Raw genomic sequence first — 27,798 nt, 5'->3', positions numbered from 1 at the left:
GACTTCCAAACACTAAGTTTCGCATCAAGCGGCTCCCTGCAACCTGAATGATGTTTTTACTTCTTCAGTCCACCTCATAAAGGAGAGTAAAATTGTTTCACCCAGTGGGGGTCGCACAGTGAATCCATGGAATATTTTTTCTCCATCAAAGGGAGGTATTTTATAAGGTGGATGATTAATAAAAAGACAAATATTATAATAAACCTAAATAATTTATTTATTTTCTAAGTAACTTAAAATTAACCAACACTAAACGTTTGTTTTTTCAGCATTCTTTTCATATGTTATAGGAATATCTCTTCCAGGGAATTGGTTTCCTTTTAAATCAATTGCAAAATTGTAATCTGTGGGGTTGGCCAGTGCGTGGTCTATGGCCGCTTCTAGAGTCTCTGGTGTGATGAATGTTGAACATAATTCCTGTGAAAAAATTAAACTTTGTAATGTTGAAGTCATAGCAATCATATGGAGAACTAAGGTAAGAAAAATCAATTTACAATAGGATAAAGTTGATAAGTGTCTGGCTATAAAAAACATCAAAACCTGCCTGAGGACTTTTGTAAACCTGCATACCAGAGAATTTTCTTAATTCTCTGCGTGTGTAAAGTCTGCCAATCCACATTGGGCCAGAGTGGTGGACTATTGGCCTTACCCCTCTCATTCTGAGAGGAGACTCGAGCTCAGCAGTGAGCCGAATATGGGTTGATGACGACAATAGAAGTGAGACAATTAATTGTTCTCAACATCACACATTAATATTATAAAGGCGAAAGTCTGTGTAAAAGTGTGTGTGTTATGTTTGTTCCTCCTTTGTGCTGCAGCCAATGAAGCGGTTTGGCTAAAATTTGGAATGAAAATAGATTTTACTCTGGATTAACACAGGCAACTTTTTATCCTGGAAAAATCCATGGTTCCAGCAGGATTAGTAAAATACTAAAATGCCAGATCTGAAAAGAATATTATAATCTGGCATAGAAGAAATACAACTTTTATTCTGATAGGATGAGAATTACATCTTTGCATTGAATGCAGATGCATAAAAACTAATATAATTTACGAAGTACCTTTTGTTCTCTGATCTTCTCTGACGCTATTGCAATTTTGTCTTTCATCTCTGCGTCTTTGACCTCCATTCGTTTCAAAGCAAAGTCCTCCATAGCAGCTAACTCCACCTTTCTCCGCTCTTCTCTTTCTGCGGCAACCTGATTAAGCAATAACATTTTCATATAACTTATTGATTTTACACTTGTTGACTAAATTTTAGCAGCAATACCACTTATCTTTAAAAATTTTGCTGAATATAGTTATAACTACACAAGCGGACGCAAGCAACATCATCCACCCTTTGACTTCCTTAATTCGGTCTTATCACAAAGTCTGTTCTTATTGGACACCTACTAATTATAAGCAACCTCCCTGCCAAATTTCATTTATGTATGTCAAACAATCTAAGAGATTTTGTGATGATTGACAAACAATAACAAAATTAAATACTTGTATATAAATGTGACCTTTCACAAGAATTTAAGGCTACAGTTTGTTATGAAAACGGAGCAAGTGGAGATTCCTAACGTTAGAGAGCAAAGTGAAATGCTCAAAGAGTCATTTGTGCCTATAGACAAAGTATTTCTACAAGCTCTACTTTTTATTTATAAAAAAAATTATTAAAGATTGCTGGCTATTTGTAACTGAGGGATCTCACCTGACTGTTCCATTTATCGTTAATTTGAACACACTTTTCCCATTCCTCGGCCTCCAAGCGCTGGGACATCTCCGAACTGGCGCTCTGGAGAGAAGATCTCTCCTTTATCATCTCTTCATGGTAAAAACGTCTTATTGCACGCATTTGTGTATTATAATTGTTGTTTATCCGTTGCAGCTCTAAACGCTCCTCTGTTGAGATCACGGGACGTTTAGGAATACGGTAAATTTTGCTCTTCGCCACTGGTAACCATCTCGGTTTCCGATGAGCTTCCGCGATTTGTGTGACCATTGGACATGTTCGTTTGAGAAATACATGTTTAAAATTCATCTTTCAAGTACAGTTTTTTTTTATGTTTTTCACTTTTTGGTGTAAAAACAAAATTAATAAATAATAACCTAAAATTCGTTCCGCAGACACTTGTCGTCTGTGACAGACACAGAATCAAGGAACATATTGCACAGAATAACACAGAATACCCAACAAAAAAGGCCCTCCCAACCGTAGAATAAAAAATGAGAATCCTCCATCCTTTACTAACAAAAGAGAGAGATATCTCCATCCTTCTCCTTGTTATGGGCTGTAGTAGGTGGTGGCCATGCCTATCTCTTTCACCTGTACACTTAAATAAACTTGCACACTGTTACAATTCTAAGTATCGAAGAACTGATGTGATTGGTCAAATTTACACAAAGAAAAATAATAGCTTTTATGAATGAAAGAGAAATGTGTTTATACCACGTGTGTAAGATTGTTTTGAATTTGTTGCCTCGTGCCTGCGCCGCCATTGTAATTTTACTGCGAAAGATTGGTTTTGACTTTTCAATAATTGAAATCATTGAAATTCGCATGAGCGCCGCTGGAATTACTAATAATAAGGATAAATCTTTCTTGTTAATTAATTATCTTCACTAAATAAATTTTGATTTATAAAAAGATATACAATGTAGTTCGATTCGTGCTTGGTTATTGATAAAAGTAATTTTGTTTTAAATGTGTTATTCCCAAGTGTAAAACGCGATCAAATTACGTGCTGTACCTTTTACTGATAGTGATAACACTAGATGGGAGGCATGGTTCATCAATTGTCCAATATTACGGAAATATACTCGTAGGCAGTTAGAAAACGTTAAAATTTGTGAAAACCACTTTCTACCCAGGTATGTAATTATTATAGATTGACAAAGGATGCTATTCCTACTTTAAATTTAGAAATTACACTATCTACTCCTAATCAACCCCTTCAATCTGATCCAAATACTATTTCACCACCATCTGTAATTTCAAAATTTCTAGATTTTTTTCCATTCATTGTAATGAATTCCTGTACAATAGTTGACCATATTCCATCTACTTTTACATTACATACAGACAGACATCTTCAAACCCATTAAATTTCAGAGAGTCAGTCTGACAGTGGTAAAGAACAGTTTTCAATATTGTCTCCGGTCAATGTTATTGAAAATTCCAATTTACAAACTGATGTTGAGTCTACTTTACAGACTTCAACTGCGAGTCAAGCTGATTCCATACCTGCTAATTGTGAGTCTGCTTTAGAAAACATACCAGTGCACGTTAGGTCATATAACAGACTCAAGTCATGTAGAAAGCTAGATTTAGTTCCGGAAGATAAGTTTGAAACTCTTCGTAAGAAAAATTCACGTCAAGCTAATAATAATCATTAAAGAAACAACTAAAAAATAAAACTCAACTTAACAGATTAAAGGCTAAATATCAATCTTTAACTAAATTAAAACTTTTTGTATCAAAGTATCCCCTGTTAAGTCATTTTGAAAAGGTATTAGTAGACTCACAATTAAGATTATCTGGTGTTAAATTCAGAGGTGCTAGATATATCTACCAATGATGAAAAAATTTTTGCACTTTCCTTATCTAAAATTAGTCCAAAATGTTATACTTTCATACAGGTGTTATTCAAGGTTTTGAGGATATAGGAGGTGGTGTCAGAACAAATAATGTTGCTGATTAAGTTTTAGTTTTTATGCTGTGTGGGATATTTTATTCTTGGAAACTACCTTTAGCTTTTTATTTTGTCCGAGATGGAATTAAAACTTTAAATTTAAAAAATATTCTTAAAGAACTTCTTGATGCCATATTTAAATCAGGATATGGAGTGAGATGTACTGTCGCAGATCAAGGGTCTGCTAATGTTGCAGCAATAAATTCATTAATATCTGAGATTTACTTATTAACCATAATAATAGTAATGATCCTGATAATGTCTTTTATTATATATATAATAATAATAATAATAATAAAATATATCACATGTATGATGTACCACCGTACGTACAACGGCCAAACCTTAGTGGCCAAGTGCGGATAAGGCCCAGGAAGAAAAGAAAGAAAAAGAAAGTACCACATTTATTAAAATGTTTTCGAAACAATTTTCAGAAAAAAGACCTACTTATTGGTAATCAACGTGCACAGTGGTCCATCATTGAGGAGCTCTATGCTACAGATGGTGAAGCCGGACGTGCAAGAACCACAACCCTGACGGATAAACACATTAGACCAACTTCTAATGACAAGATGAAGGCAAGTTGTTTTAATCCCTTTTTAATACCTTTAAACAAGCATTCCTTGTGTATATACAAGCTGAATCTCTGAAAAAGTTCCAACAATTTAAATGAAATTTAATATGCAGGGGTTTCGGAGGTTTACTGTTAGTAGGTGCGCCAAACAAAAATTTGAACAAAGCTCACAGAGATATTCATATAATGCACAAGTATGAGACAAATATTTTAGCATTCCATGGATTCATGGTGATCCTCTCGCACCTTCTATGGTGTACAGATACAGACTAACTACATAGCCATTTTTAGTCAATTCATTTGTTATACTACAGCCTTTCCTAATGAGTACTGTTTACCAACAAATAAATTAGAAATGAAGGTAGATAACACTTGTCTTTTTATAACTTATTTATTTTAAATTATGTATGGTTTGTTTATAAAATGTTATATAAAATATATTTACCATATCTGATTGTTCTATGGTAATTAATCAAATTTATTTTCATTAATTTAAGAGCAAGTTAATTATAATTATTACTAGCGGACACCCGCAACTTCGTCCGTGTGAAAATCGAAACACACTTTCAACCCTTTCGCCACTTCTATGTATATTTTCATATGTTTTATATCACACCATCAAACTTCACGAAGATTTTGTGTGTAAGTGTGTAAGTATGTTGTTGTATGATGATGAAGATTAAGGACAGTTAATGGAATTCCTCAACAGTTTTAAGTAGCTACTTTGTGATTGGGTTTGATTAATTTGTATTGATGAGGAGTTTTCACCTAGATGGGTTGTGACTGTCATTAGGGGTCTGGTTAGGAATACGAAAGACACTTAACTGAACTCTTCAACGATTTACAGTAGCTACCTTTTGTTAGGAATTTAAGTTGTGTAATCATGTCATCTCTTTTTATTTTTATTTATTTATTTTATAACAATATTTATATTAGATATAATAACATCACCATTAGGTAATGACCAGGATTTCTCTCTGGGGCACGCAGGTCTGAGTCTGACACCACCAAGTGTCTCCTGCTACTAAAATTTCTCTTAACAAGTTCAGTGCCACATCACACGACGTCGCGTGAAACGGCCTTTTACGCTGAGGCCGGTAACGCGACGTCGCGTGTCAAACTTGATATTCGTGTTTCTACACCTACTAAAATTGTCAGTTCACCAGAAAACATGTTGAAGTACGTAATTTTATTTGGACGGTGTTAAGCTGTTATGAAACGGCCTTTTACGCTGAGGCCGGTAACGCGACGTCGCGTGTCAAACTTGATATTCGTGTTTCTACACCTACTAAAATTGTCAGTTCACCAGAAAACATGTTGAAGTACGTCATTTTATTTGGACGGTGTTAAGCTGTTATGTATCAAGCCACAAAATGTGTGAAATTGAACTTTGAATGCAGTTTAGTTTAAAATTTCATAAAGAACACCACCGTATTATTATAATAATATTGTCATCTATACTTGTTCATATTTTGGTTACATTGGTACATTATTGCAATCTAATCAGATGGTTATATAATTCACAATCAAACTATTGTATTTAGCGTTTATGTGATATACTGCATTGGGTGTAAAGGAAAATAATCTATTGCGCTATTCCTATTTTTGCCTTAATGTACTATCCCTCCTAACAAATTATCTGTAGGTATCCTTGATACCTACAGATAATTTGTTTTTAAATACAACCGACTTTAAAACTTTAACGTACCCACGCAACTAAAAAGGGAAAAATAACATTATAATAATTTCTACCTATTGATCACTTTGAAGTCGGTGTCAAGCCTGTGATCTATTAATTCAAGGCGTATCGTAAAGATTTTTGTCTCAGACATTCTTTTTGTCATTCATGTGGTTTTTTCATAAACGAAAAAAACGAACAAAGTGATTCATAGGTAGAAAATATTATAATGTTATTTTTCAGTTTCGTGGGAACGTTAAAGTTTTGAAGTCGAATCTACTCAGCATTAGAATTAAAATCTACGAGTTATCAATAAATACTCTGTGAATCTTTACTTTCTAAACATACTAATATTATACAGGTAAAGTTTGTGGGATTGTAAGGGTTAATCTCTGGATCTACTTAACCGATATTCAAAATTCTTTTAACACTATAAAGCCTCGTTATTTGTGAGTGTTAAATGCTATAATTTATCTCCGTATTCTCACGGGAACGGGAATTACGCGGGTGAAACCGCGGGGCTAGTCTATACTAATATTGTAAAAAGGTAAAATTTGTGAGGTTTAAGAGGGTAGACTCTGGATCTACTGAACTGAATTTAAATATTCTGTTAATAATAGAAAACTACATTATTTATTAGTATTATAAGCTATATTTTATCCCCATACTCCGAGGAGAAAACCGCAGAGCGTCTGCTAAAAAATGTTTGAGGAATTGTAAGGGGTTATCTCTGGATCTACTAAACCGATTTTGAATATTTTTTTACCAATAAAAAGCTACGTCATTTGCGAGTGTCGTAGGCTATTCTATCCACATATTCTCTCGGAAACGGGAACTACGCGAGTAAAACCGCGGGGCGTCTTTTAAAATATTATAATGAGGTAAAGGTATTGTAGGGGTAATCTCTGGATGTACAGCACCGATTTTGAAAAATTTTTATACCACTAGAAAGCCACGTTATCTGTGAGTGCCTTGAACTATATATTCTCCTCATACTCTTAAGGAAACGGGCATTACATGACTGAAACCGCGGGGCCTCTACTAAAATACTATAAAAAGGTAAAGTTTTGGGTATTGTAGGGGGTAATCGCTTGATCTACTACACCGATTATGAAAATTATTTTAACATACTAGAAAGCTCCATTATTTGTTAGTTTTACAGGCTTCATATTCCCACGGAAAAGAGAATTACGCGGGTGAACCTGCGAGACGTCGGCTAATGATGAATATATCACCCCTATTTTCTCACCCTTAGGGTAGTAACTTTTTTTTTAAACTAATATGAGACTAATTTTGAAGTCATATCTTATAAAAGAAAAATTATTAAAATCTGACTATAATATAAAAAGTTATTCGTGGGTTTACTTTACAATTAATGGGTAGGTATACATTCAATTAGGGTTAGATTTTTTTTCGTATTTGAAATTTATATGGGACCTAATTCGAAATATATTTTTTTTCATTATATTTCCTTTCTAACAAAACAAAATTATCAAAACGGACTGCTCAGGATTGTGATGTTTGGAAGTCCCTATAAAAGGCCTATGTCCTACAGTGGACGTCCATCGGCTGATATGATGATGACGATGATGATAAATTTGGAAAAAAATCCAACTCTATGGTTAGGAAAACAGGGGATGATTGAGTGTATACCCATTAATTGTAAAGTAAAACTACGCAGAACTTTCTTATAGTGAAGTAGATTTTGATTTTTGATTTGGCTAGGCATTTCACCCAAGCACATAAAACGCGCTGCCTTGGTCCACGCGCCTAATTATACCCCGGCCTTCGGCCGGGGGTTTGTGGTAGGGCCTCCGACCGTGGCCGCCGCATTATACCCAAGCACATAAAAAGCGCAAAATCCAGCCGCGCACCGAATAGCTCAAAGCAAAAGCGGGACCGGAGCGGAAAAATAGCTCACAACGCGTTCTGGTCACAATAAAACATCAAATGTCGGTCTGTCTGTCTGTCTGTGTGTATGTTCGTTATAGGAATAAAAACTGCTCAACGGATTTTAACGAAACTTGGTACAATTATTCTTCATACTCCTGGATATAGTATACTTTTCATCACACTACGATCAATAGGAGCAGAGTAGTGAAGGGTAAACGTATGTAGGGAAAACGGGAGAAGTTACTCCCGTTTTCGTAAGAAGAGGTTTAAGGGCGGACGAAGTCGCGGCCGCTAGTCTTCTAAAATAGTAGATTGTTGTTGATACAAGGGGCTAAAAAGACCCATTATATACGAGGTATTTTTAGGGCCCGAGACGTAAGGCGAGGGCCGCCTAAATAGAAACCGAGTTTATAATGGGTTTAGCCCCATGTGTTACACTCTGCTTTTTACTACGATTGCGAGAAAATAAAATAGTTTAGTACATGTTCAATGATTTATTTTAATTGAAAATTAAATGTACAAAGTCTACAATTTTGGATATTAAGGACAACCAGCTTTTACCCGGTAACATAATTTCCGACTACTGTGAAGATGAATAATGAGTATGTGAGGTAAACGTGGGAGATAATAGTTTAAAAAACTCCTTTCGTAAGTTAATCCATTCGTTGTTGTTTTCTCCACTTATTAAATTTTTCGTAGGTATTCGTAGGTATCGTAGGAAAGTATTTAAGTAAATGCGTTTCGACTTTGATGGTAACAGATTGAAGATTTCATCCATCTCCAAATTAAGATCACCATTCTCACTAGATGAAAACAACAATAACAATTATTGTTGAAAAATATGTAAGTTACGGTCACAAATTTACAATGAATTTCTGTAAAAAATCAAGTGTGTATTATTCACGCCAATTGTTTTTTAAATTCCCGCTTTTTAATTTTGTTTTTTTCACATGAGAAAAAGGCAAAGGTATTACACCGTAAAGGATGTCCCATGTCTTCAAATCTCGCTATATTCGCAACTCAATAAAAATTAAATAAAAAAATAAACGCATTCCACAGACAAGAACGGTGCATTTTATTCCAATTTAAAGTTTTTTATTTATTTTTCAAAACAATCGGGGCCTTACCTATAATGATTCTATTTTCGAATAAAACCTCCTCCGTTTTATAGTAGGCTAGTACTTAGCTAGTACTCGTAACAGGCAAGAATTAAAAAAACAAAATTACTTTAGCCCCTAGAGGCTAATATGCTTGTTTAGCCCCGCTGTGGAGTGGTAATATGACAGTGTTTTTGAGCAAGAGTAGTGAAAAATACTTTATTAAAGTTTATTTTTTACTAATAGTAATGTGGCAATACGTTAAAAACACGAATCACGCGTCTTCGCGTGATGAATATATATTTAAAAATGTATAACCTTATGTATTATTTTACCGAAGATTCAATATAAAAGTATTATTAGAACAAAAAAATGCAAATTAACGGCTTTTTAAGCAACTTAAAAAAAGGAGGAGGTTCTCAATTCGACACTTGTTTTTTCTTAACCAATTTTAAAAATTCTTTTTTTGTTAAAAGATTATAGTTCCAGATTGGTTCCATTAAATTTTTATGACAATCGGTTCAGTAATTTTGTGTTGAAATGAAAATAACGAATTTTCCCGTACTGTGGCGCTTTCGTTCACTATGCTAAGACACACTAAAGACAGAAAAATAAAATCTTTGTAACAAAAAACTTTAACCGACTAAAAATAAAAAGGGAAAAATAACATCGTATGTGCTACCTTCAGAGGGACTAGTGGCAGTTTGATACTGTGACGGTCGCGTTAGCGTAAATGCGAATTTATGAGGAATTGAAACAGCGCCATCTATAGGTACTACTGCACTGTTTCAATTCCATATAAATGCTAATTTACGTTATCATTTTGAAGGCAGTACCAACACAGTAATTCAGTAACTTAAGCCGATTAAATCATATCAATCAAGTTTTAGGATTTCAAAGAAACGGCTTTGATTATTATGTCACTCACTTGCCACCGCCTTCAAAGTAATCTGAAGGTAGCACATACTATGTTATTTTTCGCTTTTAAGTTTTTTTTTGTTATTTTGAAGTCGTTTTGTTAAAAAGATTTTATTAATGTTGGCCATTTAGGTAATTCCAAGATTTTGGTTTGGCAATGAGGCAGAACTTGAACCTAGTACCTCGTGATCCGCACGGGCTAAGCACTGGACCAACGAGACAATAACTATTATGTTATTCATACTATTGTACAGTGTTAAATGTTCAATTTTTAACCAAATTTCATTTTACATTACAGGTCAACCATGCAGAAGTATTCAGCAACACAGTCTACATCTCTCTATCGATTTATTTGAAGACATGCGAACGATTTAGAATGGACCATAATTATAGTGTCCCACCTATTAACATTGATAATGGCTTTTTCACTGCTGAAATAATATTATTCATGAACAATTTGTTTGATAACCTTAATGGTGGTGGTCATAAAAGTACCAGTTTACGTAATGCTTTATCTTTAGAATCAGATCACTTTCAGTTTTGGAATGAAGCAGTGAAAAAATTACAATCAATGAAATTTGATGCTACAGACTCAAGAAAAATGAGGCCAATTTCATTACGTAACTTTTGTCACGATATAAAAACCGTAAAGATTTTAAAAACATTTCAGGCGTTAACTTCTTGAGTCTTCAGCAATTAAACCAGGATCCCCTGGAATTTTTTTCACAAATCAGAGGTCATGGTGGCTCTAATACACACCCAGATTGTCACAATTTTATTTCGTCATTTAAGACATTGTTAATTAATGATATGACATCTGATAGTTCTATATATCCAAATTGTTCTCGCGATAAAGATAAAATGCTTGGTTCTCTCAGGAGTTTAATTAATAGACCAAAAATAGATATTCAATGTATTGATTACACATCTCAACATCAAAATTTAGATTTCATAGATACTTGTATTCCTTCCGAAAACGTTTTTCAAATTCAAGCTGTGTTTTTGCAGGTGCAATTTGCAGATATTTATTTTCAAAACTAGATAGTGCAGACTGCCAAAGTTGTTAAAATGCACTATTGTCTGATGTAAATGAACCATTTCACTCTTTAATTGAATCCAGAGAATATAATGCAAGTACCAGAATTTTTTATCATCCGTCTCCTAATCTTTTGAGTCTTGTATGACAATGTATTTATTTAATTGAAGAAATATAGCCAAAAATTTGTAACGTTTACATTTACACAGATTTAATTAACGTATTTAAAAGTCGGCTCGATACTTCTTTCTTATCTTGTGACAAGCATAAATTGGATTTTTTTAACGCTTTTTGGTTGTTTGTCATTAGAATGCAAGTCAGACAATGGTGTATTAATTTTAATAGGAAGATGCACAATGTAGATACTAGAAAGAAAGGAAAGGAAATGGAAGATATGCTTAAAAATAAAGTAAGTTAAGGTGCTAGCTATAGATCTACACACCACCAAAGTCAGTAATTTTTTCATACCGTATGTTTATATTCATATTTTCTTAACTTGGAATTTAAATTAAAGATTATTTTTCATGCTATTTATCAGTCTTTCAAATTTCCATTTTGAATTCTTTCAAACTATTACTTTTGTAAGAGTAAGTTATTAGGTATTTGTATTCTATTATTATATTTATTTTTTGATAGACTATTATTATAGATTTTTGTTTGTTAAGAGTTAACTCAAAAACTTACACTACTGATTTTAGAAATCCACTCTTTACTAGAAAGCTACATCTGTAACATATACAGGGTGCTCGGGAGTATTTCCCATAACTTCAAGGTGTCGACGAGTCCACATAAAGGAACCGAACTGCATAACTAATATTTTTTTAACTAATAAATAAAATCTTTTTATGTCTTCGAACATTAAAATACGTAAAACTTGGCTACGTCATAATTATAAATATGTATTAATGTACGTCATTATATAAATTTATTATTATGTATTAATTTTCGTTAAAGAGTAACCCCAGAGTTATAGGAAATACTGTCAAGCACCCATGATAATCAAAACTACTATTCCGGTAAAACCATGGTCAAGTCTGCTAGTAATATACATATAATTAAGTATAAGTCCTAACAAATCTGTGCCTCCTGTGATATCCTGTCCTTGTTGTACTTTTAATTAAAAATCTTGCCCTTTGTATTACATTCTAATGTATATTGTAAAAAAATTGCTAAATTTGTAAAAAAAATGTTTAATACTGAAACAATGTGGGATTTCACAGTATTGTACGTGCTTTGTGTTTTTATTGTTTTTAAAACTATAATTTTGCAAATGATTTATAATTAATAATTTACAAGGTCAAGTAAAAAAAAAATAGTAAAGAACTAAGAATATTATGTTGATTCTGTTACACTGTTCTATCTCAAATTTATTTGTTTATTGAATCCTCATAATGTTATAGAAAAACAATATGTAATTGATTTTCCACCAGCCTAAAATTTGTATGTACACAATATTTGTAATTTTGCGGATTGTGAATGATAATTACAATTGTAAATAATGTTTTTTTTTAAAGAGCAACCACTGAGTTTCTTGCCGGCTCTTCTGCCTTCCGAACCGGTGGTAGAGTCACTACACAATTAACAGACAATAACAAAATAAATAGATTTAAATATATTAAAGGCTTTTCTTTTCCTTAAAATCTAACAAGTAAATATAAATTTAGGTGCACTAGTAGTGTAAGAGAAAACCGGAAATTTCTAAAATCGGTACATTAAAAAATCTTCAACAAGTGTGTGTGTTCAGCACTAATTTCTCTAATTACGATTTTTGCACATCCCTAATTTTACTACGATTTTATGCATGTGTTGAATTAGAAAGAGATAGGACTTTCCCCCCACATTTAATTTTTTCCCAAGTGTAAAAGAGAGGTCCGAGAAATTTATGAATGACATTTTTATACACACATACAAAATTTCTAACCAGCACAAAGCTTTGTTCTGAGTCAGAGGTCTGCTTCATTTGTGGTCTGTGATACCCAATTACTCATTAATCAATACAGATAAACAAAAATTGTACAAACTGTCATTTGTCAATCTCATTCACTTTATTTGATAACCGCCGTCCCCATGTAATAAATTTTATTCTATGGTAAATGGTGAATGGTCAAATAGTAGTAATCTGTGGGTCAAATAAATATTTGATTTTAATCTTTGGTGATATGTGTTTTTGCAAATTTGCAACAGAGCGGCTTTGTTTATTTGTTAGGTGCTTGTTAGTGTTAAATTGTTAAAACCCGGCATTATAATTTAATATAAAACGTAAAACAACATGATCAAAATATCAGCTTTAAACGATGATTCCGTGGAAGAAAGCGATTCAGAGGTCGAGGTATCGCGAGAAGCATTGGAACAAATCGCCTTGCAACAGTATGCCAAAGCCTTAGAATTACAACGGAGAGGGAGTATTACTGAAGCCAGTCAGTTACTGAGAGATCTTTTGGACACAGAGTTGTTGTATGACGTTAAGAAACCAGGGCCAGGTGAGAAGGCGTCCGGGCCGTTGTTTAATTTGAAGTATCTGTGCTTTAAAAACTTGGCGTCTATTCTGACGACGGCAGGTGATATTGAAGGCGCGATTGAAGCTTATAACTCTGCCGCCGAGCTCGATGACACTGATATTACACTCTGGCACCGTTTGGGTACTGTCTGTTTGCGAGTTAAAAACTATGAAACTGCTCTCTATGCGTTTCAAAGAGGGGTCGAACGTAACCCTCGTCACTGGCCGTGTCTTGATAAGTTGATTACAGTTTTACTCGGCCTAAACTATAAAGAACAGTGCTTAGCCGCTATTCATGATGCATTACAACTTGATCCTGATTACTTGAGGGGCTTAGTGTACAGAAAACATATTTATGAAGTATATAAACATATGAAAGAGTATATGGAGAACATAAATCCAATTTACAAATGGAATGAAAGTGATGATGAATCAATTGATGAGGAAAAGGCTAAGGAACTCCTCAAGGAAGCTGAAATAATCAATGAAACATACATAGAACAACAGAGAGCAGAAACATCAAAATATTGTGTCCCAAATCTCAAATTAAAGAAACCTATATTACAAATGTCTTGGCAATCTGTTGGTGAATCATTGGTACACATGCATAATTACATTACTGAGCACTGCTACAGCCATGCATGCTTTATAGAAATCACATGTGAAAATGGGCATGAAGAAGAAAAGATGGAAGTATGTGAGGAGCAGCAAGAGTCAGATGACAATAAAGCAGAGGAAAATGGTACAGACAATGAAAAGGTTACAGAAACTGGCTCAGAAAATGAGAATAATGATTTGTCTGACAAAGACAAAGCAACAGACAGTGAAAAAGTTGAAAGTATAGAGATAACAACATCAGAGCCTACAACAGAGAATGTTCCCGAAAATAAAACACAGAAAAAGGCACCGGTGAGGCGAAGAGGGAACCCTATTAATAACTTGAAGCAATGGGGGTGGTGTGGTGGAAAGTCTGTAAGGAAAAAAACAGTAGATGAAGACAATATATATGAAACCTTGAGAAGAATGGTGCCCATGGGATTGGTTTTAGAAGTGGCACAAAAGAAAGAAATGAGAGCAAAAGAAAGTTCTCCTGAAATATCAAATTTAGAGAAACTATTTGTAGAAAAAGAAACGCCTGATGATGCAGCAGCATATTTTGGAACAGATTGTGAACAGAAAGATGTGAAATCGTTTATTGATAAATATACAGAGAACAGGAGGGATATGATTGATTTGTTAAAAGACTATCTGAACATATTAGCTGGGAAATGGAAAACTAGATGGCCTGAAGGACTTGCAAAAGTATTTGTTGATGCCAACAAATGCTACGGCAATCATATTGACATTCCTGCATGCAATGATGATAATAAACAAGATTTACTACATTACACCTCTGTTAATATGTTGGCTGAAGAATTCACAGTCAATGAAAAAATTAACTTAAGTTTAGAAGAGAAAGCAAGACATGAATTGAATGTGATTGAATCAATAGAAATTATTCTGACTTTAAAACCCCACATATACTCAAGCACTCATTGCTTAGAGATGATTCTAAGGTCTCTCTGGCTTAGATTACACATTTATATTTTAAATAGATGTGAGGAACTAGCTTTGGACTGTGCATATCAGCTTGTAAGTGAATTTGATGCTATGGGAGAATTCCGTGATACATACAGTTTGAACTTGTGCAATTTCACATTTAAGACTGATATAAATGAAAAAGAAATTTTAGAATACATAAAATTTTTGGAGAGAAACAAAAAATTGGCCACAGTTATGAATTTGTTCAGGCGAGGCAATTATGAAGAAGTTTTAAATATTCTCATTGAATCTTTTGAACATTGTAAAACGATTGCCAGAAAAAAAGAAGAAGATATGCCTTTAGATTTCTGTGTACAACTTTCTCTTATATTGGATGCATACTGGATCCTAGATAAAGTTGACTGTTGTTTCAAGTGGTCATTAATATGTTTACATGAGGCCCTGAAACATTATTTCCGGCTCACATCAGGTTCTGCTGATTATGAGAAGTGGAATCTCACTGTAATAAAAATATTAAGTTGTATGGAACATATTGTTAGAACAGAAGGATTGTCGTGTTTGGAGACAGTTACACAAAACGAATTGGGGCAGGGGATTGAGGATCTGATTCGTATAATAGGCCACCAAGTAGAGTCAAATGCAACAGAGATGCCATTCAATACTGTAGCACCTTGGATTATTATTCACTTCATTTTGCAGAGAGAGGAAGATCAAGGCAGAAGCAGGTCATTGACAGATATTGATAAGATTGCATGTGATGAAGTGCCCAATCCATTGATGGTGTTGTTTATAGCACATGAACAGTTGGGGTCTCGGGGCTGGTGTTGTAAGTCTGATTCAAATCTTCTATACTTCATACTTGATACAGTAGTGCCCCGGCTCCAATCGCCATCTCTTTCAAAAGCATTGGAACAAATCAACCAATACATGGAACAGTGTGTTTTTTGCCTCTATGGACATCCAGGGAAGAAAAATAAACTTAAATACCTTGTGGATCACAATGTCACACCTCAGGCCTTAGATTGGAAAAGAGCTCAACAGATATATGAAATCTTTAGACCATTAGACTTGCCCCCACTAGAGGGTAAAGTGTCTGGAATTTCTTCTGATGAAGAAGCTTTATTTCTCAACATTTTATCACTTCTGCCAGCAGATTGTGACCCCTCAAAATATGTACCAGAGATGGAGAAATATATAAAAGGCATAGAAAATAAACTGCCAGCAGTTCCACCATTATTACCATATAAAATGAAGGATATTTACTTTTTACTGGGTGATTATTATTTTAAAAAGAATGACACAAAGTTAGCTATTAAATATAATACATTAGATGTGGTAATAAACAATGATAGATTTAAATCTTGGGCTCAAATTTCCTTGGCTAAAGCCTGTAATTTGGAAAACTCATTAAAATCTTACAGAAATATTAATAACGAAAAGGATTTCCTTAATCCTGCCAAAACAGCTATAAGATGTTTCAAGCGTTCACTAGAGTTGGATCCTTCGTATAGGTACATGTGGATAGAATTTGGCAATTTTGTATATTGCGTTCATTCATTTTGTTCGAGGCTTTTGAAACAAGCTACAGAATCAATTGGTTTTAGAGAATTCAGTGCATATGAAAAGCAAAAAGAAGATCTTTTAAATTTAACTTATAAATGTTTTATCACACTAAGAGATGATCTCAACAGTAGCTGTGACACTGACAAATGTAATGAGGAATCCTGGTTATTGTATTACATGTTGGGAAAAGTAGCTGAGAAACGAAATAAACCACCTTCTGTTTATCTAAACTTTTATTTACAAGGAATCAAAAATTTACAAGAAGCTGGGGCTACATATCCTTCCAAAATAAACTACAATTCACCATCACATCTCTCTATAGAAGTACTTGAACTACACTACAGAATTCATGCCACAATTCTGAAATATATTGAACAACATGAGAATAAATTAATTCCAGCATCAGTTGGAAAAGTTTTTTTGAATTGCATCGAAGAGTGGGAGCAAAGCCCATATAAGAGAAAAAATAAGAAAGACAATGTCCACTTTATAGAAAACGAAATGAAATCAGAAGACACGCCGGCAGTTCATGCAGCTAATATCCTTAAGCGATCTATTAGTGACGCTGGGGAGGAGGATAACCGTGAAGCAAAGAGACTCAAGATGGAATCTGCCGCTGCTAAAGTAAGACGATCGGCGTCCTACGACACTGAACGACTTGGGAATAAAGAACCCCAGAAACAAACAGAAGTTCAAGTAAGTGAAATCAATGAAGTTGTCACTACTGCTACAAAAGAAAATCAAGAGTCTGGCGCTAGTAAAGAATCGCATTTCAAGTCTGTTAAAGAACACACAGAAAAAGAGGTCGACAATGTGCCGCAAGCAAATAATACAGTTGAAGTAGATAAAAAACAAGATAGTTCTAGCTCATCTTCTTCATCATCATCAGATTCAAATTCGAGTGAGTCGTCGTCATCTAGCAGTACTGAAACTAGTAAAGATACTAATGAATCGAGCAAGTCTTCCCAAGATAACAAATCCTTGAGTGATGAAGAAATAAAAAAAATTGTTTCAGCGTGTCTTGATGCGCTCGAGGATTGCGCGAGTCGATATACACCGCATTATAAAGCCCTTTATAGACTCGCGCATTATCACTTTTACTATAAAAAAGGAAAGGATATTGAACGATGCAGAGACCTCATGTTATCTACCTTTACTTCAAGATCTGGCAAAAAAATGACTGGCCTATTTAGTGAAAGAAAATCTTCCAACTTCTTTAACAATATTTGGTTATTGCGTTCAGAAGAAGTAGAAAGGCCGGGAGGTTTCGCATTCCACATGAATCGCTGCGTCTTACTCACGCTAGAAATATTAAAGGAAATAGATGACCACATAACTTTACTAGATTTGAGCTTGCATCTACAAAGGGAACCGGATCTCGAGAAAAAGTACTTGAAGGATTCTGATAGAGAGGAATTGGCCCTGCAAGCGTTTTCGTTATGTGTACAATCTCTTAAAGGGCAACTGCAAAAGTTCAGTCAACAAGCCGACATCAAGAGTAACAACGTCGAGAGAGAAGCTTTAAAATGTCTTATGATAGACATTCACAAAGCTTATCAGAAAGTGACAAAACAGCCAAATATAAAACCGCCAAACTCGAAACAACTCGTAAACTTACTTGTAGATGCTTATAAATTAGTAAACAGGAAACCAATAACAGAGAATATGAACCTGGTTGATCTCAGTCTGAAATATGTTTCTAATTTTAGAAATGCGGCCCAAGCGAGTTTGCAGAAAAAACAAACCACCAAAGCTACTGTAGCAGAACCAGCCAAGACGGCCACTGTTACGACGTCACAACCCAAGGCAGACCCCAAACCGCCGAGCATTCCACCCTCTCCCGGACTGCCCAAGATGTCTTCGCACGAAATGTCAACATCATTTCAAAATTACGTCCCGTTGCTCAATGATCCTGTGCTCTCACAACTATCCTTGTCTTATATTAACGCCCTGGCCGCTTATCCGATGCAGAACAGTTTACAATCCAGCTTTCAAACTACACTACAAAATTCCTTCCAAGCGGAATTCTACAGACAGTTCATGGGTCAAAACTTTTCTTCATATTTGCAGCCGCCTAAAAAACAGAAGCGCGGTCCAAAACAGCCGTCCACTACTCGAGGTGTGACACAAATGAAAAATGTTACATCCAAATCTTACACTGGATCGTCTACGTCTATAACGAAAACTACATCGACTTCTACAACGAAAACTACATCAACGCCCGTAACGAAAGTCACGCCATCAGTCACTAAACCTACACCCACACCAGTAACAAAAGCATCGACATCTATAACGAAAGCTGTACCGACGTCGATAACGAAAGCTGGGTCAACTTCTATGATCAAAGCAGCGCAAACATCTGTTATAACCAGTCTCCAAAAATCTAGTTCAGCGTCGTTAGTACCCAGTATGGGGACAGTGTTGTCGACTTTGCCGGCGTCCATGATTTCGAATTTGTCTTCCTTTGGCACGACTTCTTCGCACATCACATCCAATAGTAGCCAAAACAAGGCACCAAACGCACATATGACGAGTTCATCTACCAACACTGCTGTGCACGCCAAGCCTCCGATCCCACATCAGCAAGTCAGTCCTGGAAAGACGTTGCAAGAGAAATTAGCTGAGCGACAGAAGAGTATTCCTTCTGCGCCGAAGGACATTAACGCGTCTATAAGTAGATTACCTTCCTCGTTGACTATAACCAAAACGTCTGCACCCAAACAGCCATTGGTCCACGGCAAGAGATCTGAACCGAAAAAACTGGCATTCGAGGAAGTGAGAACTTTGCCCATAATATCTGCTGATGAAGTCATAGTTTTAGACGATGATTAGAAGACAATATTTCAAAAATTCAATAAGAAATCAAATAATTGGCATTCATTCATAAATCAATGTAGGAAATGTTTTGTGATTAGAAGTCTGTAAAAGTATTTATTAGTGTGCTGGCGCAGCCATTTTATTTATTTGATTTTATATAGATATAATAAATTATAGTGATTATAATTATTAGAATGTGTAAGAAATTGATGTTGATTTATTATTAAATCTTTTTAATAATGTAAACTTGTATAATGTGAAAAGGGAAATCCCGAAATAAAACAATATATTCAAAATAAAGACTATCATTTATTTTAAAATCTATTAGTATAATATTATTTTCTAATTATATTTAACATAATTTACAGAACTTGTTTATGATAAAGTTGGAAATTACAATAACTATATTACATTAAAATGTGTTCACTCTTAATTAGAAGTTATAATTGCGTGCGATCTACCATCGCCATCAAACAGTACTTACTCTTCAATAAGTTAAATTTCGGCCGCTCAGAGATTGCGTTTCTGACACCTGTCAATGTCAATGAGGTATTCAAATATATTTTATTAACCTTATTAACGGGTAATAACATTAAAATTGTATGATTATGCCAACTTACAATAAACGTATTAATTTTGGGCTAAAATTATTTAATAACATGAATTAATTAGCAAATATCAAAATGACAGGTGTCAGAAGCGTATTATCTGTGCGTGCCCACCCTAGAATGGACCTGCAGGATTCTGGGCTACCGATATGGAATTCTAATAAGATACTAATAATAGGCTTGATGTTGGGGGAAATGATCCTAGATACGCCAATGATTACAAAAATAAAAAATATGATGAAAAACGATGTAGTGACTGATTATTTGAATGGTACACTGACGTACATGATAACCCCGCTGATACAGGATGTCACAAAATCGACCCCAAACCCACCCATTGGAGTAGTATGATGGGCCCAAGCTCTATATGCCATCTCATAGGCCTCGCCTATAAAAATTAGCTGGTAATGGCTTACATATTCTTTATCTCCTTATTCAAACTATACACCTATAGGTTGTTTATGTCACTCAATGCTATAGAACTCTGTAACGGTAGAAATCCGTGAGCATGTGGCTCAGGTTCCAGTTGGCAAGCAACGTGCCGATGTAGAACATAAACAGTGCTGGCAAAGGCAAGAGGAATACCCTTGCGTTTTTGATCATTGGCAAATCTGGAACAAAGAAGAAAATTATATTAAAGGTTAGGTTAGCCTTCTGTTCTAGGCGACCGCGACCTGGTCGCACGACCCACTGCTTAGTATGAATTTATATGAAGCACTAAACAAACTTTGTTATAATATTTTCGGATAAAATACCCTCCAATTAATCTTTCCCTACCTTCAATGTGCATAGTTTTATTATAAATATAAATTAGGGGGTAGTATGCAATACTCACTACTGTATCCGAGGAATGTGATGTAGAGATAGTAAACAATGGAGGCGAGCCAGAATGTGTTGGACACGAAGCAGGCCAGGAAACCTCTGTGGCTCAGGAGATCTGAAACATAACTATAATAAGTCATCATCATCATTAGCAACCTATTTTCGGCTCACTGTTAGCACGAGTCTTCTCTCAGAATGAGAATGGTTAGGCCAATAGTCCATCACGCTGGCCCAATGCGGATTGCAAAGTATATCCGGTAAAACACAGACAGACAAGCTACATTGCGACGGTGTTGCAAAGAAGCTGGTGGGAGGCTTCGGCCGTGGCTAATTACCACCCTACCAGCAAAGACGTACCGCCAAGCGATTTAGCGTTCCGCTACGATGCCGTGTAGAAACCGAAAGGGGTATGGATTTTCATCCTCCTCCTAACAAGTTAGCCCGCTTCCATCTTAAACTGTATGATCATTTACCAATAGATGTGATTGTAGTCAATGGCTAACTTGTAAAGAATAAAAATAAAAAATGTCTGCAATTTCTCCTGTGTCAACAGCTATTACCCACGATCCTTCTAGCACAGCGAATTGAGTCTAATGAATCAATCTGATATTTTCTTTTACTACTAGGAAGCTAGTAGTAAAAGAAGTTAAGAAGAAATTACACACTCTAAAGGCTACAACAAGAAGCGCCTAGATAACCATCCAAACATACTTCCAACACAATTAATGAAGAATGAGTGAGAATTTAAAAGACTATAAAAAAAAGCTTCCGCTGACCTTTAATAAAGAAAAGTATACATAGGGCTCATGTCACTGGATGTGATGCCCTCCAAGTCATGACAACATACAGACCATTTGCTGAATGTTTTTTTAATAACAGATTGCAAAAAAAACACAAAAAACTAGGAAGCTACATCTTCACTGAGAAAGTAGACTATATTTCATCCTCCTCCTCCTCATCCTGTGGGGATATTCCACAATAACTGGAGCTGGAATGTTGAATGTACAAGTGGAAGGACATTAGAGATGCGCCGACTATGACTTTTGCCGATTAATCGACTAGCCGATTAGTCGGTTGCAAAGATGCCGACTAGTCGGCCGATTAGTCGGCAATGCCGATCACGGGTCGGGGATTTCCGTAAAGCTATGTTTAGATACAGCTGATTTAAGCGCAATTCGCTTGCAAGTGTGTCGACGTGTTTTTCTTAATTGCTTGCTGATATAGCTGAGCAAAAGTAATTTTTCCAAGCAAGCGACATGATAAATATTTTTTTTGTACAAATAATACTATTTTTGTTAATGAAAATTAAAGAGTTGTTTTAAAATTTAATCATGACAAAAAGAAAATCTTTAGTAAAGATGTTTTTTTCTTCCTCAATACATAATATTATTAAGAAATGCATACAAAATATTAAGCCGGCGCTTTTTGTCGACTAATCGGCTTTACCGACTAGTCGGCAACTAGCCGGCGCATCACTAATTGACATATTTTTCCGACCCCACTTAATTGGGATAAGGGTAAGGAGATGATGATGATCCCCACGATATCTGGAGCTGTGTGAGGTTGGAAGCACAGGCGTGAGCTACTGCAGGCACACTCACTGTGTAACACCAGGAACAGCAGTATCTGGAAGAAGTGCAGCAGCGACAGCGGCGGGAAGAAGGCGTTGATGTGCACGTCGAACGCGTAGCCCCACTCCACGTCGCCGCCCGCGCCCGCTGCCGACAGGTACTTGTTGCTGATGAACCTGTGGGAAGCAAATCATCATCAGACTCCAAATGTCCAGAGTACGAAACGAAACGTCAGAGTCCATTCGTACGTAACAGTACGTTTAATTATAGAACTAGCATTTTAATATACCTTATCTTAATATATGTAAATCTCGTGTCACAATGTTTGTCCTTGATGGACTCCTAAACCAATTCGCACACATGTGTTCGATCCAACTTGAGTTATAGGATAGTTTAAATCTCAAATTATAGTCGCAATTTTAATTTGTTGCTAATTATTTGTCTCTATAATTATAAAAGAAAGTCGTGTTAGTTACTCCACTTGTAACTCAAAACGGCTGAACCGATTTAGCTGAAAATTGGCAGGGAGGTAGTTTAGAGCCAGGAGAAGAACATAGGATACTTGCGCCTATAAAGGATCGTAAACCATCCCTTCCCGCACTTCCCTGCACATATCAATCCATTCTATTACTTCCGCGTCCTGTGACTGGGCATTGCTGCAAGACAAGAACACTTAAAACTATACTCTGTTTTTTGTGTGCTTAAAGTATCTGTGGCAATAACTGCAGTGAATCAAATTTTAATCATCTATTACCGCAAGAAATGTGAGAGCATATTTTGGAGAAAGAAGAAGAAAGCAAACAGAAGCCATTAGGTCAGTCCTCTTAATTTCCTAGGTTATATCCTAATTGAAAAATCTACAATCCATTACTCCTAAAAAAGTTAAAAATAATTATTTATGCTTTTTCAAAATTCAAATTATTTTTTACAAGCCTAAAGCCTAGTTGTAAAACAAGTTGTATTTAACAAGCACTTTTGAAACATCCAAGTCTGTTAGTGAGCATTGACTCTACTACCGGATTTTAAATACAGATTTTCTTGAAGAAGAAGAAGTAAGTTGAGAGAAGCAAGCGAAACTCAAGCATAGTCTGCTCTGATATTGCAGCATGCCAGACAGTTATATTCATTTATCACCAAATTTTTTCATATAACAGGTATCTTCAGAAAGGACATTATTAGTGTAAAAAGTTGCAATTAAAAAGTTGATAAAATCTATTTCTTACCAGAAGAATGTGGATACCAGGATGCCAGTCCCGATGAAGTCCACAAACACAACAAACAGTACAAATAGCACTAGTTGACCCCAAGACAGACTCATGCCCAGGGCGAAGCATATGGATGACACTGGAAACATAATATCAGCTTCAGCTTATTGTAAAGGGCACTTATAGGGGCAGGGCCTCCTTCCATATAAGAGAGAGAATTTGGCGATATAAGGACTTTTATAGCCTAACCCAAGACCTCATGCTTCAAAGCCCTAACCATTGGACCTATGGGCAATCTATACTATATATTATTAAGCTAAAGAGTTTGTTTGTTTGTTTGCTTGAAGGCACTAATCTCAAGAACTACTGGTCCGATTTGAAAAATGTTTTCAGTTTTAGTTAGCCCATTCATCAAGGAAGGCTAAATGCTTTATATTATCCCCGTATTCCTAAGGGAACGGGAACCACGCGGGTGAAATCGCATGGAGTCAGCTAGTCAAACATAATATAAAAAAATTAACTTGTAGATAGCAAGTTCCAGCAAGTTTCACAGCTAAGCCTGTTATTGATTTATATCAAGGTTTGAATTAAAGATGTTCTACTGTATAACAGAGGTTTTGTAAGAAAAAGTCACACTTTTCAAGCTTCAATAGTTCTTTCAAAGCTGGTTTCAAATTCACCAAGTTAAAGGTTACAAGTACAACAAGGTAAAACACACTAGCTTGTTTAAAAAAATAGGAAAAAGAGAATGTTAAGTAGTTATGTTTAAAGACTTAATAAATAAAAATTAAAAAAAAACAGTACTTACAGAATAACCATATACTCAATAAAACCAGAAAGGCAGGGTCATCTCTTGCAAATTGTGATTTTGTATCTGAAATGAATAATATTCTAAGAACAGTGAAATGTTTGAAACAATTCATGTTTAGCTTATTTTATCATACATTAAATTTTTCAATCATGAGTAACTGAAGATGGAAATTGTACATGAAAAGATTGATTGTTCGTTCTTTTGTTATCAACCCATATACGGCTTACTGCTGAGCTCGAGTCTATTCTCAAAATGAGAGGGGTTAGGCCAATAGTCCACCACTTGGCAGACTTCACACACGCAGAGAATTAAGGAATTCTCTGGTGTGCAGGTTTCCTCACAATGTTTTCCTTCACCGTTTGAGATGCGTGATATTTAATTTCTTAAAATGCACACAACTGAAAAGTTGGAGGTGCATGCCCCGGACCGGATTCAAACCCACACCTTCCGGAATCGGAGGCAAGGGTCATATTCATTGGGCTAACACGGCTCCCATTTAGTTGTTGTTGAAGAGATTGTAGATGATTGTAGAGATGCAAATGTATAAAACATGACTAATGAGTCATACAAATTATAGGCTTGAAAACTGATACTATATATAAATATATATTCACACTTGGGAATACACCCAAAAAGCGAAGTTATCATAGAAAACATCTACTTATAGTTCTTTACTGATCTCAAATAAACCCAAAAGAGAAAAAAAAAGAAAAAAATTCATAAAATTCATCAGAATCTATACAACAATATAAGGAAACGGAACACTCCATAAGGTCATCTCTTGTAAGAATCAGACCTTAGAGACCCTGAAGATCAGGCTTGGGAACAATAGGGATTTCCTGCCTGTTGGATGAATCTGGAAGTAATTTGACATACAGGTAGATTATCATCGTCATCAACCCATATTCGGCTCACTGCTGAGCTCGGGTCTCCTCTCAGAATGAGAGGGGTTAGGCCAATAGTCCACCACGCTGGCCCAATGCGGATTGGCAGACTTCACACACAGAAAATTAAGATAATTCTCTGGTATACAGGTTTCCTCATGATGTTTTCCTACACCGATTGAGACATGTGATATTTAATTTCTTAAAATGCAGACAACTGAAAAGTTGGAGGTGCATGCCCCGGACCAGATTCAAACCCACACCCTCTGGAATCGGAGGCAGAGGTCATATCCACTGGGCTCACGGCTCTCCAAGATTATAATAGCACGCTATATTCTATACTAATATTCCCATAGAAACAGTATATATGCAGGTGATACTGTATAGCATAGTTAGTATGTAATGTTTAAGTAAATACTCAATGAGGAGATTAGTAAAAGAACCAAAGTCACTGACATAGCTCAGCGAAGTGAAGTGAAGTGGCAATGGGTGAGGTAGTAAAGGTAGTAATAGTTCGAAGAGCCGATAGATGTTGGGGTCCCAAGGTGCTGGAATGGCGACCTCGTAGCGGAAAACGCAGTGTTGTCGACCCCCTTCCCAAGTGGACCGAAGACGTCAAGCGGGTTTAAGGGACCCGCCGGATGTTGGCGGCTCGCAACCGTTTTGTTTAGAAGTCTATGCAAGAGGACTATGTCCAGCAGTGGAAGTCCATCGGCTGTTAACAATGATGAAGAAAATAAATACTCACGTTTCCTATAATTAAAATTCCTGAAAACCTTCTGTGGCGCCACAAATAAGTACACCATTTGCCAAGCAGCAAACTCGAAGTCCATTTGGTTGAACTTGAACAACCTCCTCAAGTATTTGTATCGTTTCACAGCGGCGCTCGCTGTAGTCGGCTGGTAGTTCGCTGGGGCCGGCAGCGGAGACGTGCTCCTCGGATAAGACGTCGACGGAGTCGGCGATGTTGAGTATTTCATCATTATTACTCGCAAACGTTCATAACATTGAAGTCACTGACTAATCACCAATTTGACTGTTAATCACGTTCTCGTATTTGTGAAGTTTCACATATGATGAATGAATACTTCATAACAATATTCTATCGTTTTATCAATTAAAGATACTCTTTATTGTATTTACTATTTAAAATTAAATTAACAAAATTTATACAACACACAATCTCCCATCACGTCATTAATGTCAAATGAATGACAATGACAGATCACAGATGACAGACGTCAGTCGACATGCTGTCAGTTTCAATTTGATGTCTGCGTTTGGAAACAGGAACAGAACAATATTTTAATTTTATCCATAATTTTACTCTTCTTTCTTTCAAGGACACTTTCCGTAAAAATTCTCAGCCCCGAAGTAAGGAAGTTGGTGGTGCTACACCGACATGCCTCGGAGAGCACGTTCATTAACATTAACATATGATAGTGTCGTTATTAAAGATTCACAAATGACTTATTAGAGAATTTCTTAATTCAATTTTAAAAACCTACTAGTGGACGCCCGCGACTTCGTCCGCGTGAAACTCAATGTATACTTTCAACTAACCCTACCCAACTCTACCCAACCCCTACTCTATCCTACCCCTACCCTACCCCTACCTTTTCCTGAATTGTCTTTGCTATAAACCTCACGGAGCCTGAGACCTTTCCAACGAATGCAAAACCGTGGAAATCGGTTCGTGCGTTCTGGAGTTATAGCGTCAGGAAGGAAAACCCGACTTATTTTTATATTGTAGAAGATTAACATATAGGAAATGGGAAATTGTACTTTTTAGAGTACTAAATAAGTAATTGTAGGCACAAAAATAAAACACCATTATTAGCTGACTGCGATTTTTTTAAATTAAATTACTTAATTATCTTACAATTAATTTTTAATACAATCACAATTAAAGTCAAAAAGCATAAAGGACAAAATTACGATATAAAAATGTTCTAATAAATAGGTGCAAATAATATGGCATAAGTACCTACCTAGTATCTAAAATAACTCTAAAATAATAATAATTATGGAAAAATCTTGTACGGTAACTGGTAAAATACTGAAAATTTGAATAATTGGTACGGATGCATCTTTGTATAATAATGTTTAACGAGAGGGATACAAAAAATTGTTTTATTTACAAGTCCATTAATATATTGAATCATCAAGTAAACAGGAATTAAGTCGTATATTTACTTAGTAATCTTATAAAAGAATTTAAATAAAACTTAAAATAGATTCATGACTATCATGATACTAAAATTGGTAGAACACCAATATACACTTAAATATCATAAAACAAATAACATTAGCATTAATCGACTGTAATCGATTATTAAACTTGTTAGAAGTTATTAAAAAAAGGACGTGCAATGTACTTACTCGTATTGTAAACAAAATCCTACAAAAATAATTCAAAAAAAGGTGATTTCGTTGGTCGTGTAGCGTAATATTTAAAATCTATTATTTGACATGGTCCATCCAAGACTATAAAATTTTACGTCATCATGGGTCTTAAAGAAAATAATAGGTAGTCTAAATAGTTACCTATTCAACTGCATCTCAACGGGTTAATTTGTTTGTACATTTCTGAACGAAACAT

The 27,798-nt window shown here is 35.4% G+C and overlaps 3 protein-coding genes across 3 annotated transcripts; 1 reads left to right on the top strand and 2 right to left on the bottom strand.

The window, feature by feature from the left end:
- Window positions 1-199: 199 nt before the first annotated feature.
- Window positions 200-2,140, bottom strand: LOC112057739 (probable 28S ribosomal protein S26, mitochondrial). The gene is made up of 3 exons (XM_024098279.2): window positions 1,700-2,140; window positions 1,062-1,199; window positions 200-417 (listed from the first exon to the last, which is right to left on the bottom strand). The coding sequence occupies exons 1-3, from the start codon at window positions 2,027-2,029 to the stop codon at window positions 250-252; spliced, it is 636 nt and encodes a 211-aa protein (XP_023954047.1). The 5' UTR covers window positions 2,030-2,140; the 3' UTR covers window positions 200-249.
- A 10,851-nt stretch (window positions 2,141-12,991) lies between these two features.
- On the top strand, window positions 12,992-19,595 carry LOC112057695 (calcineurin-binding protein cabin-1-like). The gene has a single exon (XM_024098206.2). It carries the CDS (start codon window positions 13,146-13,148, stop codon window positions 19,308-19,310), a length of 6,165 nt encoding a protein of 2,054 aa, XP_023953974.2. The 5' UTR covers window positions 12,992-13,145; the 3' UTR covers window positions 19,311-19,595.
- Window positions 19,585-26,404, bottom strand: LOC112057696 (protein unc-50 homolog). The gene is made up of 6 exons (XM_024098207.2): window positions 25,945-26,404; window positions 24,310-24,375; window positions 23,520-23,640; window positions 22,327-22,472; window positions 20,739-20,840; window positions 19,585-20,514 (listed from the first exon to the last, which is right to left on the bottom strand). Exons 1-6 carry the CDS (start codon window positions 26,177-26,179, stop codon window positions 20,378-20,380), a joined length of 807 nt encoding a protein of 268 aa, XP_023953975.1. The 5' UTR covers window positions 26,180-26,404; the 3' UTR covers window positions 19,585-20,377.
- Window positions 26,405-27,798: the final 1,394 nt, after the last annotated feature.

Source organism: Bicyclus anynana, chromosome 22 (assembly GCF_947172395.1).
Source record: "Bicyclus anynana chromosome 22, ilBicAnyn1.1, whole genome shotgun sequence".
Classification (NCBI taxonomy): Eukaryota; Metazoa; Arthropoda; class Insecta; order Lepidoptera; family Nymphalidae; genus Bicyclus; species Bicyclus anynana.
The sequence above is the reverse complement of the archived record's forward strand: the minus strand, read 5'-3'. Positions and strand labels throughout refer to the sequence as shown.

Bases quoted from the DNA above. Each gene is read 5' to 3' on its own strand.
- LOC112057695 (XM_024098206.2), top strand. From the start codon at position 13,146: ATGATCAAAATATCAGCTTTAAACGATGATTCCGTGGAAGAAAGCGAT.
- LOC112057696 (XM_024098207.2), bottom strand. From the start codon at position 26,179: ATGATGAAATACTCAACATCGCCGACTCCGTCGACGTCTTATCCGAGG. The intron at 24,376-25,944 runs GTGAGTATTTAT...TATTCATTTCAG, and splicing joins GAATTTTAATTATAGGAAAC to ATACAAAATCACAATTTGCA. The intron at 20,515-20,738 runs GTGAGTATTGCA...TCTTTGTTCCAG, and splicing joins CACATTCCTCGGATACAGTA to ATTTGCCAATGATCAAAAAC.
- LOC112057739 (XM_024098279.2), bottom strand. From the start codon at position 2,029: ATGAATTTTAAACATGTATTTCTCAAACGAACATGTCCAATGGTCACA. The intron at 1,200-1,699 runs GTGAGATCCCTC...TTGCTTAATCAG, and splicing joins ACGATAAATGGAACAGTCAG to GTTGCCGCAGAAAGAGAAGA. The intron at 418-1,061 runs GTACTTCGTAAA...ATTTTTTCACAG, and splicing joins AGAAGATCAGAGAACAAAAG to GAATTATGTTCAACATTCAT.